Genomic DNA, 20,431 nt, shown 5'->3' with positions numbered 1-20,431 from the left:
AACCCCCCTCCTCCTGAGGGAGGTTCAATCCCTCCTCCTTCTCAATGCCATCGAAGAAGTACCTCCAGATCAAAGGGGTCAGGGATTCTACTCCCGCTACTTCCTGGTACCCAAAAAGACGGGAGACCTCCGTCCCATTCTCGATCTCAGGGACCTCAACAAGTGTCTGGTCAAGGAGAAGTTCAGAATGCTCTCCCTTGCCACGCTCTACCCTCTTCTTGCTCAACACGACTGGCTATGTTCCCTGGACCTCAAAGAGGCCTACACTCACATCTCCATCAATCAGAATTCTCGCCGCTACCTGCGGTTCCAGGTGCTGCACCACCACTATCAGTACAAGGTGCTACCGTTCGGCCTTGCTTCCTCACCCAGGGTCTTCACCAAGTGCCTTATAGTAGTGGCGGCCTTTCTCAGGTCTCACAACCTCCAGGTGTTCCCCTATTTGGACGATTGGTTGGTGAAAGCACCTACGTCTCAACTTGTGCTACAGGCTACTCATCACACCATCTCTCTCCTCCACCTCCTGGGGTTCGAGATCAATTACCCCAAGTCGCATCTGCTTCCCACCCAGCGACTTCAGTTCATTGGAGCAGTTCTGGACACCACACTAATGAGGGCTTTTCTCCCCTCCGATCGTCAGCAAACCCTGCTCCACCTCTGTCGTCAGGTGCTTCTGCATCCCTCCATTCCTGCCCGTCAGATGATGGTCCTCCTGGGTCACATGGCCTCGACGGTGCATGTCCTTCCTCTGGCACGTCTCCACCTTCGCACACCTCAGTGGACCCTCGCCAACCAATGGTCACAGACTACGGATCTTCTTTCTCATCCCATCTCTGTGACATCATCTCTTCAGCAATCTCTCCAATGGTGGTTGAACTCCTCAAATCTTTCCAGGGGTCTTCTTTTTCATCTACCCCCTCACTCTATGATCATCACCACGGATGCATCCCCCTATGCGTGGGGAGCTCACCTGGGAGATCTACGCACCCAGGGACTTTGGACCCCACAGGAGCGTCGTCATCACATAAATTTCCTGGAACTCAGAGCCATGTTCTACGCCCTCAAGGCTTTCCAACATCTCCTCTGTCCTCAAGTCCTCCTCCTGTGCACAGACAATCAAGTCGCCATGTACTACATAAACAAACAAGGCGGCACCGGATCTCGCCCCCTTTGTTTGGAGGCTCTGCGCATCTGGACCTGGGCCACAGACCGCAATCTCTTTCTCAGGGCGGTATATATCCAGGGCGAACAGAACTCCCTGGCCGACAATCTCAGCCGCATCCTTCAACCTCACGAGTGGACGTTAGACCCTCCGACTCTGCTCTCCATCTTTGCTCGATGGGGCACGCCGCAGGTGGACCTCTTTGCAGCACCTCACAATCATCAACTGCCCCTCTTCTGTTCCAGACTCTTCTCTCCTCACCGTCTGTCCCCGGATGCATTCCTGCTCGATTGGAGGGACCGGTTCCTGTATGCCTTCCCTCCACTTCCTCTGATGTTGCGGACCTTGTCCAAGCTCCGCAGGGACAACGCCACCATGATTCTCATCGCCCCTCGGTGGCCTCGACAACACTGGTTCTCCTTCCTGCTCCAACTCAGCTCCAGGGAGCCCATTCCTCTTCCTGTGTTTCCTACTCTGCTTACACAGCAGCATCAGTCTCTACTGCATCCCAATCTGTCTTCGCTCCACCTGACAGCTTGGTTTCTCTCGGGCTGACCTCCCCAGAGAATCTATCTCAGCCGGTCCGCCTCGTCTTGGACGCCTCCAGGAAACCGGCCACCCTCCAATGTTACCATCAGAAATGGACCAGATTCTCCTCGTGGTGTCTCCGGCATCATCAGGAACCCACCTCCTTAGCGGTGGAAACTGTATTGGAATATTTGCTCTCGCTGTCCAACGCTGGCCTCAAAACTACCTCCATCAGAGTCCACCTCAGTGCCATCACTGCGTTTCATGAGCCTATCCTCGGAAAACCCCTCACGGCTCATCCTCTGGTTTCCAGATTTATGAGAGGGCTCTTCAATATCAAGCCGCCTCTCAAGCCTCCTCCTGTCGTCTGGGACCTGAATGTAGTTCTCTCAGCACTCATGAAACCTCCGTTTGAGCCTCTTGCCACAACTTTGCTCAGGCTTCTTACCTGGAAGGTACTTTTCCTAATTGCCATCACCTCTGCCAGGAGAGTTAGCGAACTGCATGCACTGGTTGCTGACCCACCGTTCACTGTTTTTCACCATGACAAGGTTGTTCTGCGTACCCACCCTAAATTCTCGGCTTTTCACCTCAACCAGTCCATTGTGCTGCCCGTCTTCTTCCCTAAGCCTCACTCGCACCCTGGGGAACAGGCGCTGCACACGCTGGACTGTAAGCGTGCCCTTGCTTACTACCTTGATCGTACCAGAGCTCACCGTGCATCCCCTCAGCTGTTTTTGTCTTTCGATCCCAACCGTTTGGGTCGCCCTGTCTCCAAACGGACACTTTCGAATTGGCTTGCTGCCTGTATTGCATTCTGCTATGCTCGGGCCGGTCTCTCACTGGAAGGTACTGTCACGGCCCACAGAGTCCGAGCTATGGCTGCTTCTGTAGCTTTCCTCCGTTCCACGCCCATCGAGGAAATCTGCAAGGCTGCCACTTGGTCCTCAGTTCACACGTTCACTACTCACTACTGTCTGGATGTCTTTTCCAGACGGGATGGTCACTTCGGCCAATCGGTGTTACAAAATTTATTTTCATGATGGCCAACCATCCCCCCTCCCTCTTTGTTAGCTTGGAGGTCACCCATGTGTTAAGAATATGCTGCCTGCTTGTCCTGGGATAAAGCACAGTTACTTACCGTAACAGGTGTTATCCAGGGACAGCAGGCAGATATTCTTACGTCCCACCCACCTCCCCGGGTTGGCTTCTTAGCTGGCTTATCCTAACTGGGGACCACGCACTCCTCCGTCGGGCGGGAAGGCACTCGCGCACGCGCGGTGCGGCCAACTGGAAACTTCTAGTTGAAAAGGTCCGTACCGAGGGCTCCGTCGGTGACGTCACCCATGTGTTAAGAATATCTGCCTGCTGTCCCTGGATAACACCTGTTACGGTAAGTAACTGTGCTATCTTGTCTCTTGAGTTGATACTTTAGAATCTAAATCACAATTTTGAATGAGGTAAAACGCTTTACAGTATATATATTTATATTTATATTGCTTCTGTTAATTTCAGCTATGCACAGCTGAAAGCAGTGCAGCATGCAGAAAGTGAAAAACTTCTTCATGTTACACTGCTTTCAGCTGTGTATAGCTAAAATTATCAGAAGCAATTAAGGAAAGATTTATAAACTATAACGAGTTTTACCTCATGCAAAGTTGTCATTTCTTTAATAAGACATTAACTATTTTTTTCTGTGGCCCTGCAAAGGGTTTGCGTTTGAGACCACTGGTTTACACCCTATGTACTGAACTGGTGTCAAGTGGTATTCTGCTGTTTTGGAACATTATTATCGCTCATTTTTTTAAACTCATATTTATTCCCGCTTTTAACATTGATTGCCAACTTTATCAGTGAGTTTTATATTTTTGCTGGCAGTATCCAACTGGTAGTTTATATATCTAAAATTCAGACCGAGGCAGTCGACTACCTGACTAATAGTATTGTTCTGGTTGCTAACTTGTTACAGCATCATTGGTTAGTTTTAAATTACTAGGCATCTTCTCAACTGCTGGCTTTCTAGCTTGAGTCACATCTACGTATGCTTGCAGGTTCTCCAGTGCAAGCACATGATTCATTAACTAACTTGGGAATGATTCTTGATAGCCAACTATAGATGAGATTACAGGATAGTAAAGTGGCACTTGTTTATTTCTTCCAGTTGTGCATGATTCACCAACATAGTCTGCTTTACACTTCAGGATCCAGGGCTCATGGTTCGCACTGTGATAACCAGCAGACTAGACTATTGAAGTCTGTTGGCAAAAGGCTCCAGTTGATTCAAATTATGTCAGTGCAGTTATTAACTGGTAAGGAAAGGCACAAATAAGTAGTAGATTTAAATCAAACCGGAGAAAATATTTCTTCACACAGCGTGTAATTAAACTCTGGAATTCATTGGTGGAGAATGTGGTGAAATCAGTTAGCTTAGCGAGGTTTTAAAAGCTTAGATAATTTCTTAAAAGAGAAGTCCATAGGCCATTATTGAGATGGCTTGGGGAAATCCACTGCTTATTCCTAGGATAAGCAACATAAAATCTGTTTTATTACTTGGGATTTAGCTGGGTACTTGATCTGTTGGAAACAGGATACTGGACTTGATGGTTCTTCAGTCTGTTCCAGTATGGTAATTCTTATATTACTCCCTTACTCAAGGATTTATATTGGTTGCTGATTGAATCCAGATTTATGTATATTTTAAATTCTTTGTAACATATTTCAAGTTTTCTATATCAGTAATCCTCAGAATTTGCCACACTGGCTGCGATACAGAAAATATAAGAATTATCAACAGACTGAAGATCTGGCCTTTCCATATGAAATTCTCTGTCTCAAGAGCTGAGAAATACCGATATCTTTCTGCAGTTTAGGAATCTTACAAGGTGTGGCTGCTTAGTCAGGATTTTGCTGCTTAGATCTGAGGAAGGAGAGATTACAGCTACTGTTGTTTTATGGTGAATTATTATGATGTGTTTTTTTGCTTGTTCTTATCATTTTAAATTTTGTCGTGCTTTTCTTTATAATGTTTTGTTTATATTCTGTATACTTATTAATTGTTGTGCATCAAGCAGTATATCCAGTGAATAAATGAAATGTATACTTGTTCCTAAGAAGAGGTAAATATGTTCATATTTTGTGTGAATATGTACTATATATTTTATCTTTAAAAAATATGTGTACATTGTAACTTCCCCCTTTTTAACTTACTCTTTTACCCCTAGAAATGCTTATGTGCAATCAGGCAGATTTTATGTATTACATGGAGAATGGAATTCACATTTCCAGTTTAGGGCATTGGGGATTTGCATACTATTTTACATTTATTTATTATTGAAAAACTTAAAATACTGCCTGGAGTCACAGCAGTTTCCAAATAGACATACATAAAGCAAAAACAAACAAACAAACAAAAAAACAATACAAATCATTATTCAAAATAATATCAACACATGTGAAAATAAGACCTACAAATTCTGCGGTAACGTATTTGATAAATGTTACAAAAATGCCCAAACAACATTAGGAAAGACAGATCAAAAGTATCCGTCTACAGACAGCTTTGGTTTTCAACATCTTCTTAAAGCTGTAGTGATCTATGAGGGTCAGAGTAGTTACCTCTGCTGCTGGCGCTAAAACCCGCACTACCCATTAGGAAAGTGTGTGTGTGGGGGGGGGTGGTGGAATAGTCTTAGTCGTCCAGTAAGCTTGTTCCAGTATGATATTTCAGCAATGGAAAACATTTGAAGTTGAGTTGCCACATACATACAAAAGGCTCTGCCAAATGTAGAGCCTCTTATAAAATAGATGTAGAACCACGTCAAAGTCTTTCCACTTGCAGCAGCCATTTAAAAATGCTAAACTAGCAGAAAACAACCATAGAAACCTCCCCCTACTTTGTGGTGGTGGTGAGGGATCTCCTTGGACTTCCAATCAAGGTAGCTTATTCCTAAATTACCCTCTCAATATCCTGTCATGCATCCGTTAAATAACTTTAAATTTTCATATGATGAAAAAAGCTTCTTAGAAATGTATTGAGTTATCATCGGGGCTGCTTTACCCATTAGGTGAGACAAAGAAAGGCTTCAGTCTAAGCAAAAAAAAAAAACTGCACCAACTTGAGGAGCCATCAGCGTGTACTTTATCATGCATTCTCATAAGATTTTTGTGAGATGGTGATAAATATTTTAAGTTCAATAAAGTTTTATTATTTTTGGTAATGAAAATGCACAGACATCGGTTCTCTTTCTGTATTTGATACTGTTGATAAATATTTTAAAACCTTAAAGCAGGGGTGTCCAACCTGCGGCCCAAGGGCCGCATGCGGCCCTGTGAAGTATTTTGTGCGGCCCCGGTCAAGGGCGATGCAGTGTTTTCCTCTGCTTCCCCCGGGTGTTTACTGTCTTGCCGGCTCCCTCCTCTGTCTTGCTGCAGTGTTTGTGCGTTTGTGTGGCCCCCAGTAACATATTTTTCAGCCAATGCGGCCCAGGGAAGCCAAAAGGTTGGATACCCCTGCCTTAAAGGATCCTCCGAAACACCACCTGAGACTCCTATAATTCATTGTCTTAAGCTTTAAGTGTTGTTTCCTCACCAGGTTACATTGATATTAACTATACTGTTGTAATGTATAAATAAATAAATAGTTTAGCGATCATTTTTTAATAAAGTGACTTATATGTGGTCTTCCTTTCAGGGATAACTTTGCCAACATGTTTCACCAGAAAGTTTTTTCAAGGCCAGTCATCCCTTAAAAAAGCTCCACGCTACTCTATTCGACCACAGCATGTTGGCAAAGTTATCCCTGAAAGGAAGACCACATATAAGATAAGTCACTTTATTAAAAATTTATCGCTAAACTATTTATTTATTTATATACTAGTCTTTAAGCCCGTTAAATTAACGGGTACTAGAATAGATGTCTGTCTGTCTTTCTTTCTGTCTGTCTCTCTGGCCCCCTGTCTGTCATTCTTTCTCTCTCTCTATCCTTGGCTAGTGTTTGTCTGGGGAGGGGGAGGTTTCTTTCTCTCTTTCTCTGCTGTCTGTCTGTGTTTATTCTACCTGTCTCCCTGGTCCCCTGTCTTTCTTTCTGTATGTCTCTCTGTCTTTCTCCCTGGCCCTCCTGCCTACCTGTATTTATCTGTTGTCTCTCTGGCCCCCTGTCTGTTTGTCTTTCTTTATGTCTGTCTCTCTCCCTGGCCCCCTGTCTTTCTTTCTGTATGTCTCTCTGTCTTTCTCCCTGGCCCCCTGCCTACCTGTATTTATCTGTTGTTCCATGCCTGACTGTCTCTCCGTGGTCCCCTTCTGTCTCCCTACCCCCTCCCGAAAGCAAGCCCATTACATTAACGGGTGCCCTGTGCTGCAGCATTAGTGTTTCCTCTACCCCCCTTTCCCTTCCCACGGTCCCGACTACAAAGCTGGTGATTCCAGCAGCGTGTGCAGCAGTCTTCACACGCTGCTTTGGGCCCTTCTACTGCCCTGATTTACTCTGGCATGTCCCTGATGACATCATCAGAGATGCGGCAGAGCAAATCAGGTCAGTAGAAGGGCCCGAAGCAGCGTGTGAAGACTGCTGCACACGCTGGAATCGCAATGTTCTTAGTCGGATCCGCGGGAAGGAAAGGGAAGGGTGGGGTGGCAAAGGACTCGGGTCCCGGGCGGCGGGGTCAGTTTTTCGGTTCGTCCCGGGTGGGGGGAGAGGAGGCGCTCTTTGTACCTCAGTCCCGGCTTGTGGAGGCGATCGTCAGCGTGTAAAGAAACTTCCTTAATGTGAGGTGGAGAGCAGGGAAGCTTGTCTGGCGCGCATGCGCACTCAAGCCGTCGCGACAGATCAGGGAACACGACTTTTGAGTGCGAATGCGCGGCCTAGCATTTTATTATATTAGATTACAACTGTATAGTTAATATCAATGCGACCCGGTGAGGAAACAACACTTAAAGCCTAAGACAATGAATGATAGGAGGTGGTGTTTCTGAGGATCACTTAATTAATAGTTGCTGAATTGGTTGAATGAGAATAGAAGGTGGAACATTAACCGATTGTCCCACAAATTGATTATATTGAATGTTCTCATTCTAAGGACATTTATTGAAATTGGTGCTTTATTGAAGTTTAAAACCTTAAAGAGTATACTTTAATCTCTACTTTATTCCTATGACACAGACACAGGGAAAGAAAAGGAAAAGCTTTTGGGTAATAAGTTGAAGAATGATAAGTTGATTTGTGGGGATAAAAAGTCAGAAGCTTATTTCCTGTTTTTTTTTTTTCTCTTGCAGTGCGACTTCATGACAGCATATCAGAAGAAGGATTTCATTACTTAGTCTTTGATTTGTAAGTATGTGTCTGTATTATTTTAATTATTCTGAACTGGTAACTGATACATCTGTTTAAAAAGTGGTAGGTAGCTGGTTGTGAGTAATTATGTGAAACAAAGAATGTCAACCTGCAGTATTAAGTAGTACTCTTAATATATCTATCTTTCTGTAGTCTATATTTTTGGAACAACTCTAAAAAAAAAATAAAAAATTATTGAGTGCCAGACACCGCAAAATCCTGTGAACCCTTAATATAAAGAGAGCAGCTTCCTTGTTAACAATGAACTTATAGTAGTATATAAAAACTTGTGTATATATATATTTGGATCTCAGAAAGCAGAGTGGAAGCAGAGTCTTTAGCTGCTATAATCACGTATCACTCATACAATCAATAGGTTCATAGACAAAATCGCGCGAGACAAGCACGCCGACAACTGAGCGCAAACAACTGAGCGCAAGGTTGACCGCGCGCCGAAGAAAATCACTATTTTAAAGGGTACCGACGGGGGGGGGTGTGTGTTGGTGGGGAACCCCCCTATTTTACTTAACAGACATCACACTGGCGTTGTGGGGGGTTTGGGGGATTGTAACCCCCCTCATTATACTTGAAACCAAACTTTTTGCCTGTTTTTTAAGGAAAAAGTTCAGTTTTAAGTATAATGTGGGGGGTTACAACCCCCAAACCTCCCACAACGCCAGCACAATGTCTGTTAAGTAAAGTGGGGAGTTCCCCCCCCCACACCGCCCGTTGGAGCCCTTTAAAACAGTGCTTTTCTTCGGCGCGCCATCATCCTTGCGCTCAGTTGTCGGCGCTCAGTTGTCGGCGCGCCGTTGTCTCGCGCGATTTAGTCCCGTCACCCAATCAATCATTGGTCCAGGCCTTGAATTGTACAATCATGTTAATTCACTAACTCATACAATGAAATGTATTGCTTCATCAAACCTTAAATGTGATCATTAATGCTGAAAACAATGCTGAAGCTCCATTTGCTTATGTGAGCTCATATAAATTGTGCAATAAATTATATAGACGGTGTTCCGATGTAAGCCCAACTCAAGTTTTTATAAACTCTATCAGGAGGTCACTTCTTCACTTCTTTCATGATCAAAATCCACAGCTTCTGTGTTTTTTATAATTAGCAGCGAACTCTGGCCAGAAACAGGCCACTTAACAGAAAAAAAAGACGCCTAGACACATCCACCCATCACTTAACCATGGACTAGGACACAGTCACTCACAGAGGTCAAGCAGCATTTTTATCGTCCATAAATGTAAAGGACTTCTAATTGATTTTTTTAAAGGTTAATTTGTGATGTAATTTGCCATTCCTCCTCCCTCACCCTCCTCTATTCCAGTACTCCATATGAAGTCAGCATAATGAATGCCATGATGAGGGTACTGAGGAACTAGGTATCTGTTCAGTTTTAGTATGGGAAATGGGAAATGGTTTTGGATTTAAGTCACAGCTTTGTCGCTTGTAGCTTGAGTTGAGTTGCATTCAGGTATTGCATGCATTTCCCTCTCCCTGGAGGGCTCAGAATTTAAAAAGCCCTTTTGCTAAGCTGCAGTAAGCAATAATATGTGCTTACTGCAGGTTAAAATGCACTAACGTGGGGTGTGCTCAAGGGTCCTGGGTTTTTTTTTTGCTTGGGCACATGCTGGGGGTATGCTTGGGGGCAAAAAGTTGGCATATCTATGCTAATCAGTTAGCCCACGGGCAGTGCTATTTGCTAAGGTCAGGATTCTCTATATGGCGCCAATATCGGCCATCGATAACATGTTAATCATGCAGTGGCACCATATAGAGAATCACACCTCTGGGAAAGGAAGACACCGGATATGTAGGCCAGGGTTTTCCAGGACTACATTTCTGGCACCTATCTTTGTCATGAACCGCGCCTACGTAGATGCTTTACGGTGCCTAATGCCACTTCCAGCGTTAGCCACGCCTATAGTAGTGTTAAGCGCTATAGTAGTGTTAAGCCTATTCTGTTGGGCCCAGGCGCCTTAAGCCCCACCTGTGGGCGGGGTTTCAGCCGCCTGGGCCAATCTGGCCACATTCTGGAGCCGGCTGGCCTGCCAGATGGGCGGGCTTGGCACCCGTCCATCCGTCCAACATTTCAAAGGTATGGGGGGTGGGGGGGTCGTGGGTCGGCGGGGGGGCCAATCGGGGGCTCGGGGGGTAGTCATTGTGGGGGGTTGGGTCAAGGGCAGGAGGGCCTGGGATCCTTCCTGCCCGTATTGTAGTGGGGGTAGGGGATAGGGGGTCTGCCTGAGCAGGAGGGGTTGGGCTCCCTCCTGCCCGATTGTGTAGGGGGGTGGGGGCAAGAGGCCAGGAGGGCTTGGGCTCCCTCCTGGCCTGATCGTAATCGGGGGTGCCGCGAGTGCCATGGGGCAAGAGGGCTTGGGCTCCTCTTGCCCCGATGTTGTCGGGGGGGGGGGGGGGTGATGTATCACAGCAGGAGCGATGCCTCATCTCCCCTACTGCGATGCCATCACTCCTCTACCCGAACTGCCGCGACCCGTGGCAGGAGAGATAGGGCATCTCTCCTGCCGCAGGTCGCGGCAGTTCGGGTAGAGGAGTGATGGCATCGCGGTAGGGGAGATGAGGCATCTCTCCTGCTGCTATCATTGCTGTAGGGGGTAGGCAGGTTGCTAGGGCCGCTGAGCTGATCGCAGCAGCCACCATCAGCTCAGCGGCCCCTTTTTCGGCACATAGACCTGTTTTGACTTCGTCTAAGTCAAAAAGGTATAAGTGCCGACTAGGCAACCTGCCTAAGGTTTTGGTTATACCTGCTGCATGCCTAGGTGTAGGTCGGCCCACCTCCCGCCCTTTCCCCTCCTCTAAACACGCCTCTTTTCTCTCTGTGCGTTTAGTGGCAGAGGAAAGGCCTAAGCTGGTTTTAGATACGTCTAAAACCAGCTTTGGTTATGGGTACTTGGACGATCAGGCTTTTTGATCGTCCAAGTAGCCATTTAGTACACTTTTTTTTTTTTTTTTATTATGAACCCCATAATATTTACAATAGCCGCAAATGATAATGGTGAATAATACAAAACTTTACTAAAATAATTACGATTGGAACCAGTGTAACGTAAAATGTATTATGATAGGGAAAGGTTAATAAAAGGGCCCTTAAGATTGTACCTTAGACAGAAGAGGGTTAATGGGTCCTCTTACGAGCAGCACACTCTAAACGCCGAGCCGCCCATTCTATTCCTATAGGCAGTTCGGCATTTAGCATGCGCTGCTTGGCAGTGTATCTTTGTAAAAGTCCACATAAGTGAGTTGGCCAAGACCTCAAAGAGTTGCAGTGGAATTTGGACTGGGATCCCCTGGCTGTCAGCCCCCCTATTGTAATTATTAGGCTACTCGTCCACATTTTTAGACTTCCTCTATAGCTGTGCTACAGATTTTTTTTACCAATCTGTGTTTTCATTGTGGCATCTACACAGTCCATCTATTTAGATTAAAAGTATTTGACATTTGCTTTTCATTCTGGGTTATAACCATTATGTAATATCTTTGCAGCGTTTCAATGGATTACCTTAGCTTTACAACCCATTATGAAATTGCTTTGAAGATGGTCAGAGGCTGAGCATGTTATTTTGCTTATTTGTTGGTTGGTAATAACCTCTGCAATTTGTCATCCTGTATCTGAATGTGTCAGACGCAGCATCATTGGGAATATTTGTATGCCACCGATACACTGACTCTATAAAATGTATTGCTAGGGGACACTCGATGAAGTTACAGGGAAATACTCTTAAGACCAATAGGAGGAAATTTTTTTTACTCAGAGAATAGTTAAGCTCTGGAACGCTTGGCCAGAGGATGTGGTAAGAGTGGATAGCATAGCTGATTTTAAGAAAGGTTTGGACAAGTTCCTGGAGGAAAAGTCCATAGTCTTTTATTGAGAAAGACATGGGGAAAGTCACTGCTTGCCCTGTATCGGTAGCATGGAATATTGCTATACCTTGGGTTTTGGCCAGGTACTAGTGACCTGGATTGGTCACTTTGAGGATGGGCTATTGGGCTTGATGGACCATTGGTCTGACCCAGTGAGGCTATTCTTATGTTCTTATGTAAACAGACTATAACGCTGATTAATGTTATCTTTTGTAGAGGAGCTGAAGGTGCAAGAGAAATTGTGAACCGGAACTTGCTATTGGGAACAGTCACAAACTGTGTGTGTTGGGTGGGGGGGAGCTGAGAACTAGCATATTTACTGATGGTTTATCCCAAGAAAGTAACTGATACTTTACCTATTTCAAGCTCCTCTTGATGTATTTTTTGTTTGTTTTAAGTATACTATAAATTGTCGCCTCCTTCCCAATCTGTATAACTGGATTTTCATTCATTCCTTTTTCTCATTGGGTTGTCCACATATTGAAGGAGTCTGATTATGGATATTTAACTAGTAGATTTTGTACTTCAACAATTGTTGCATGTTTGGATCTGCTGATGTTGTTAAGTTGGTCTAGGGCAGGAGTGGGCAACAAAGGCCGCAATCCAGTCGGGCTTTCAAGATTTCCCCAATGAATATGCATAAGATCTATTTGCATGCACTGCCTCAATTGTATGAAATAGATCTCTTGCATATTCATTGGGGAAATCCTGAAAACCCGACTGGATTGCGGCCCTCGTTGCCCTTCCCTGGTCTAGGAGCCTTTGATATTAGCTATTGATATATATCATCTATCTCTATAAGGCCTCTTCCTCTTTTGGTTCAAAGAATGTATATATGCTGATTCTTATAAACTACTCATAAGCATGGAGAAGTTTTTTTGTGGCCTGCATCTAATTTTTCCAGATGTTTAACAGACAAGCCTAGAATTCCAGAGTGGAATGAGAGCGTGTCTCTGCCTTCTATTTAATGACTTGTATCTTAATTCCATGATGTGTACATGCCTTTCAGTATCAATTTTAATTTATTGTAATATTTATTGATCAGGAATTGATGGTTATCTTTAAAAAAAATCTTTGGTGCAGACTTAATTAATTAGCAAGGGATGTTAACAGCTACCACAAACCCCATCCGAAATCACTGGATACGGTTAGTCCCTGGATCAAATTCTAATATGTTCCCATCAGAGCTGGATTCATAGAACTGAGATGGAGACATCCAGCATTTAAGCTGAAACATTGACTCCTTAACCAAGGACCTCTGTCTTCCTTGAAGCCACCTCTTTCTGGACAAAGGGCTAGGCTCAGGAGCTTTGGGGCCCTGTTGCTTTCTCTCCTAGTCCATTCCTTTCTGTTCCATCTTGCGTCTTCTAATCACTGCCGCTAGATTATCTAGACTTCCAGCATCATCTGGCTATCTGACTCATCATTTGGGAGGACTAGTTAGTGCCACCTTATCCGTGATTCAGGTCTTGTCTTGTTTCCATGCTTGCTGGTAATGGTTTAGGTTGCATGATTGAGTTGTGTTGCCAAAGGGTAACCACTTTCCACAGGGGTGGATGCAAGAGTTGATGTTTCTTTTGCTGATGGTAATTACATAAAATAAGTAGGATTTGGTAGGTAAGGGACTGGAGTACAAGGTTTATGCTGATACCGTAGGACGTCATGGAGTGATCAGATTTAAATAAATCAGTAAAAAAGAGAAAAGTTAATTTGATTGCATTTAGGAACAAGTTACCAAGTAAATCTGGACTGGACAAATTCAGTGGTAAGAGAGCTGTGAAATGCAAAGTTGAACCTTTTCCCCCTTCTACCTATTTCCTCCTCTGTCATTGTACTCTAACCTTTTGTCCTACATCACATCTGCTGTCCTTGCACCCCCAGGGAGAGGAAACCATGAAAGAGGATACGTTGAAACTCTCAGTTCAATGTACGGTGGCAACTAAGAAAGCAAATAGAATGTTCAAAATTATCAGGAAAGGAATAGAAAACAAAGATGAAAATATTATAATGCCCTTGTATCATTCTAAGGTATGAGTACTGTGCAATTCTGGTCACCATATATCAAAAAAGATATAGTGGAATTAGAAAAGGTACAGAGAAGGGCGACAAAAATGCTAAAAGTGATTGGACAACTTCCCTATGAGGAAAGGCTAAAGCAGCTAGGGCTCTTCAACTTGGGGAAGAGACAGCTCAGAGGTGATATGATAGAGGTCTATAAAATAAAGCGTGGAGTGGAAAGGGAAGATGTGAATTGGTTGTTTACTCTTTCCAGAAATATTAGGACTAAGGGGCATACGATGAAGCTACCAACTAGTAGATTTAAAAGAGACCAGAGAAAAATATTTCTTCACACAACATTTAATTAAACTCTGGAATTTGTTGCCGGAGAATGTGATGAAATCAGTTAACTTAGTGGGGTTTAAAAAAGATTTGGATAATTTCCTAAAAGAGAAGTCCATAGGCCATTATTGAGATGGCTTGAGGCAATCAACTGCTTATTCCTAGGATAACCAGCATAAAATCTGTTTTACTACTTGGTACTTGGGACCTGGATTGGCCACTGTTAGAAATAGGATACTGGGCTTGATGGACCTTTAGTCTGTCCCAGTATGGTAATTCTTATGTTTTTATTAGAGTGGGTCAGAATTCCACATGCTGGTAATCAGGAAGCCGCCAAAGATCCAGCTAAGCACTGGATTCTAACCCCTGGCTGGCTGGCATAATGAGGTTTTGTCCCAATGGATTTTCATGACCTACTTGACTATGAAATTTTTGCTGTTGCTGATAGCATCCCTTATGAAATCAGCAGAACAACCATTCGTATGAGGTCAACTTCCACTGTCTAAGATTTTTAGGGTATGATGTTACAACACAGTAAGCATATAAACTAAAAGAACGGCTGGATTTCAAGACTCAATGTAAAAAGTTTATACATTTTTATATATATATATATATATATATATATAATGTGTGTGTGTGTGTGTGTGTAACCTCAGTGTGTAGTCATAAGCTAAGTTAGCCCAATAACCCGAATGGTTAAAGCTCAACTGCTTTCTAAACACATAGTGGGGCATAATAAAAAAATCCCATCTAAGTCCCCTTTTGGTCTAAGGCCCTAAACATTGAAAGTAGGAGCAGGGAAAATGTCCATTCTCAAAAAAAAACGTCCAAAAGGAATTTTTTTTTTTTTTTTTTTGGGGGGGGGGATAATGGCCTGCCTCTACGTTCAGCTGAATAAATGCCCAAACCACCACTATGTCTAAACTGACACCATATAATCAACCTAAAAAAAGTCTATGTTCCAAATGCCCAAAACAAGGGCTTTTAGGCAAAGGAAGGGTCATTTCTTCACCTAAAAGCTGGATTCTGTAACCGGTGTCTGTCATAAAGAACACCGGTTACAGAATCCCCCCCAGCAACGATCAGGGTAGGAGGAAGCCCAAGCCCTCCTGCCCCAGTGACTACCTAAACCCCCACCCCGACAACGATCGGGGCAGGAGGGAGCCTGGGGGGGGGGTACGCCGAGGGCAGGAGGACCTCCTGCCTGTATCTTAGTGGGGGTGGGGGGTAGGGAGTTTCGCCAGGGCTGGAAGGCTTGAGCTTCCTCCTGCCCCGATTGTTGTTGGGGTGGGGGTTTAGGTAGTCGCTGGGGCAGGAGGGCTTGGGCTCCTTCCTGCCCCAATCATTGTCGGGGTGGGGGTTTGGGTAGTCGCCGGGGAAGGAGGGCTTGGGCTCCCTCCTGCCACGATTGTTGTCAGGGTGGGGGTTTAGGTAGTCGCTGGGGCAAGAGGGCTTGGGCTCCCTCCTGCCACGATCAGTGGTAGTGGTGGTAGGCAGGTTGCTGGGGCCGCCGAGCTCATCGTTGCAGCGCGATCAACTCAGTGGCCCCTTTTTTGGCACTTATACCTGTTTTGACTTGGTCTAAGTCAAAACGTATAAGTGCCGACTAGGCAACCTGCCTAAATCTTTGGTTATACCTGCTATACGACTAAGTGTAGGTCGGCCCACCTCCCGCCCTTTTCCCTCCTCTAAAAACACCTCTTTTCGCTCTATGCGTTTAGAGGCACGGGAAAGGCCTAATTTGGTTTTAGATACATCTAAAACCAGCTTTGGTTATGGTACTTGAACGATCAGGCTTTTTGATCATCCAAGTACCCGTTTAGGCCACTTTTTAGAGGGTTTTTTTGTTTTGATTATGAGCCCCTTAGACTTTACCAGGGATTATTTCAGCCTATCATAGGCGTACACTTTGTGTGTGAAAAAGTGATAAATATATAAATCAGTGAAATCAAAGACCAACTTATTAATAAGTGCTTGCCGTGAAATAACATGAGAATATATTCAAAGACTTTTTGCAGTCAAAATAGCACTTCTCTAGATTTTTCATTCTTCAGCATGCGGCGGTGCCAGATCTAAAATGGGCATATAATCCAATGCAGCTACTTAGGGCCTCTTCTATCAAACTGTGCTAGCAGTTTGTAGCACAGTGAGCCACGCTGAATGGCCTGCATTGCTCCCAATGCTCATAGAGTTCCTATGAGCATCGGGAGCAGCGCAGCCATTCAACGTGGCTCTTGGCCCTAAAAACTGTTGGCTCAGTTTGATAGAAGAGGCCTTTAGTGTCAATCTCTGCCAAGGCCCTGGGTTCTACTGAGTTCAGTTTCAAGGTGACTTTTCCCTTCTTTAATGCTCACCATTTTGAGCCAATCAGGGCCTTAGGCCCCTCCCACTGTATCCCAAGATGAAGTGGGAGGGGGGGAAGGCCCATCATTTGCAGCACACAGCCCTGTAAGCAGGAGAGTGTGGACTTCCGCCTTGCCAATTTTGTAGCACAAGGTACAGAAGGGGGTGTCGGGTGATGTGGGGGGTGCTGTTGACTAAAGTCGAGTGGTGTCAACTAGTGCTGCCCTATTCACAATTCGAATCGGTTCACCGATTCACATCGGGTGAATCGATTCGAATCGATTTAAAAAAAAATTTTAAAAAATTGGCTTCCCGTTTCGGCTGACCCTCGCCCCCTAAAGCAGGAGCGGCAGCGCTGCTCTTGTTGGCCAGCCGCTTCCGCATCTGCTTTAGAGGATGAGGGGGAGGATCAGTTACGAAGTGCTGCTGTCCAGTTCCCCCCTGGCATCCGGTTCCCCCCCTGGCATCTGCTTCTCCCCCCTTAGCGTCTGGCTTCTCCCACACCGTTTACCTTTGAAGAGCAGCCTGCACAGAAGATCATGGTGTTAGCGATGTTTGCAAACAGCTTCGGAGCTGTTTCCTCCGCCGCGATCCTGCCTCTGACTTCAGAGGAGGGGTGGGACAGCGGCAGAGGAAACAGCTCCGAAGCTCTATGCAAACATCGCTAACACCATGATCTTCTGTGCAGGCTGCTCTTCAAAGTTAAACGGTGCGGGAAGGCCAGGGGGGAAGCCGGACACCAGTGGGAGGCCAGGGGGGACTCGCAGGCCTTCCGGGGGGGGGGGGGGGTGAGCAGTCCTTCAGTGTGGGGGGTGGGACAGGCCTTCAGGGGGGACAGGCAGGCCTTCAAAGGGGGTGGGACAGGTCTTTAGGGGGAACAGGCAGGCAGGCCTTCAAGGGGGGAGACAGGCAGGCCTTCAGGGGTGGGATGCAGGCCTTCAAGGGGGGGGGGACAATCCTTCAAGGGGGGAGACAGGCCTTCAAGGGGGGGGATAGGCCTTCAAGGGGGGACAGGCCTTCAAGGGGGGGAACAGGCCTTCATTGGGAGACAGGCCTTCAAGGGGGGGGAGACAGGCCTTCGGGGGGGAACAGATCTTCAAGGGAGGGGGCCCTGGTGTTGAAGTACATGGAGGGAGGGAAGGGGGTTCAAAGAGACGTGCATATGCTGGACTTTGAGGGGGAAGAAATAATGGGTCTAAAAATAGAGGAGAAGAAGAGAGATGATGGACAATGGGATTTAGGGAGGGAAGGAACAGAAAGGGAGAGAAGTTGGACACAAGGGATGGTGTGGAGGGTGGATAAAGATACTGGATAGGAGGGTAGTTGAGAAAAGAAAGGGAGAGATGGTGGATCCTGGGGTGGTGGGGAAGGAGGGAGAGATGCTGGATGAAAAGGTAGTTAAGAAAAGGTGAATCTGTGGAGGGAAACGAAAAAAAGGAAAGATGCCAGAGGACAGAGATGGCAGGTGGATGGTTAGCATGGGGAAAGAAGAAAGAAGGGGTCCCTGGTAAGCAAGTTATCAGAAGACAACCAGAGCCTGGGACCAACAAGATTTGAATAATGACCAGACAACAAAAGGTAGGAAAAATAATTTTATTTTCTGTTTTGTGATTACAATTTGTCAGATTTGAAATGTGTATCCTGCCAGAGCCGGTGTTAGACCACAAACGTGAGCTAGGATTTAACAGAGAGATGAAAAATCTTTTTTGTTTGTTGATTTTGTTTACACCACAGCACCAGTGTGGTTAGGAGAAGGCAAAGGGGGTGAAGAGGCTATAAAATAAACCCATCAGGATGTTTGAAAAAAAACACCCAATTGGGAAGGAAAATCGAATCGAAAAACCAATTCAATAGGCTGAATCAAATCAAAATTTTTTTTCCTGAATCGGGCAGCAATGGTGTCCACTAATGTGGGGGAGTCCGGTGATGGGAGACAGGAATGTTGAAGGATGTTGGGGGAAAGGTTTAGGGCTCTAGCTGATCCTGGCAGGGTGAATCCCTTTCAATTGAGCTGGCAGTAATCCTCGAAACTAGTTCAGCTGATGGGAATTTCTCTGCCCCAATCAGACAAGGTAGTTGGATACATCTACAAAATTTGCATTTGTGCGTTTTTCACGTGGACATTTTTATTTTTGAAAATGGGCAAAAAGATAGACATCCTAAGGACCAAAACTTATACCTGGTCATTTTCAAAAATAAAAGATAGATGTCCAGCACTTTTGAAAATGGACATTTTACCTCCTGGGTTTGTGGACGTCCTGCCAAAATGTCCAACCTTAAAGTAATATGTCCTATCGAAAATGCCCCTCTACTCCACTTGGACAAGTATGTGTGATGACAAGAATTTGTCAGGGGAGGAGCGTGAATAGTCTTGATTTATTACATTACATTACATTAGAGATTTCTATTCTGCCATTATGTGCATACTTCTTAAATATTCTGGTAAAACTACCCATGTGCCTTCATTTTAGCTGTGATTTCTGCAGCTTTAGAGGAGCAATTTTATTTTAAAAAAGGAAGAAGAAAATAGACATCTATATTTCTTTTTAAATTTCATATTTCTGGAATTTGAAATACAATCAAAGGAAATTAATTGTAGATATAAGAAATAAGAAAAGAACTTGAAAAAAAGGAGAAATATTTTACACTTTTAATCCACAAACAATATAAGGGAACCAAGAAATGAAATTTAACTAGGAACCCCTAGCTTCATTTAAGGACATAAGTAAAGAGCAGATGAGATGCTCCAGTAGCCAGCTAAGCAATTAAACTTAATGTAGATCAATATCCATCAAGGTTACTGTTTCCTCCAGTGACAACAGAAATTCCAAGAGCAAACTTACCAAGATACAAAATGTGACATTGAAAAGTAGATGTTAGAGGGAAGGCTTCCAGGTCAGCCATGAGTCGCATGTAGGAACCGTCGCCACAGCTTTGTGAAGAGAATTGTGACTGGGAGGAGGGAGCCGTCCAGAGGAGAGAGGCACAAATTTGGGGTGCAGAATGGAGGGAAGGGTGACAAGGAGCGCGTTGGGATATAGAAGGAAAGAAGAGGGGGCGTGTTGGCACAGGAATGGAGAATCAGGATGCATTGGGACCCAGAAGGAAGAGAGGGAGCACAAACTTTGGACAAAGGATGGAAGGAAGGAAGATAGGAGAGAGGGAGCATTATCTTGGGACTCAGAATGGAGGGAGGGAGGGGAGCATGAACTTGGAACATAGGATGGAAGAATGGAGGGAGTGAGGGAAATAGATGCTGACGTGGGGGAGGGAAGAGGGAGAATTGTTGGGCATGGGTGTCTGTGTGAGAGGGAAAGAAAGTTGGTGCACATGGGGAAATGAAGAAAGGTGAATTGGGCATAAGGAGGAAGAGAGAAATATTGAATGTGGTGATGAGGCGTGAGGTACAGATGCACGGGGACGAGAGAGATGAGTTGGAGAAATGTTGGATGTGGTGGTGGAGAGGATAAAGGTAGGACGGATAAAGAATGAAAGTAAGTGTAAACCTCCTATCTTTTCTTTCTATTTAAATTAAATACTTTATTTTGAGTACCGTTTCTTTAATGTGTATTGTTCAATGTTTTTATAGACTGTGTACTGTACAAGATCTGAGTTACATACAAATTCAACTTAAGAATGATTTAAAAAGCGGAACTCGTTCTTAACCCAGGGACTGCCTGTGCATTAAAGAACCTAAAAAAACCACTTACGCATTTGTTGAAAATACAAAGAACCATGTTATAGTCAAGCTCTAAGGTGAAAGACAGAAGAGTCACTCTAGCTGTTATTACTTTTAAAGAGTTTCCAGAAGAGCTGTCAGTCTGTAGAGGAAGAAGCC

General features: G+C 44.9%; 1 protein-coding gene across 1 annotated transcript in view; it reads left to right on the top strand.

Moving 5' to 3' along the window:
• Positions 1–20,431, top strand: part of CAMK2D (calcium/calmodulin dependent protein kinase II delta) — a 563,004-nt gene that overhangs the window by 313,771 nt on the left and 228,802 nt on the right. The window contains 1 exon segment of the mRNA XM_033956020.1: positions 7,961–8,015. Within this exon segment, the coding sequence (XP_033811911.1) occupies positions 7,961–8,015 (55 nt within the window).

The sequence above is a fragment of the Geotrypetes seraphini genome, chromosome 1 (genome assembly GCF_902459505.1).
Source record: "Geotrypetes seraphini chromosome 1, aGeoSer1.1, whole genome shotgun sequence".
In the NCBI taxonomy this organism is placed as follows: domain Eukaryota; kingdom Metazoa; phylum Chordata; class Amphibia; order Gymnophiona; family Dermophiidae; genus Geotrypetes; species Geotrypetes seraphini.
Note: the sequence above shows the minus strand (reverse complement) of the source record. Positions and strands in the feature narration are given on the sequence as shown.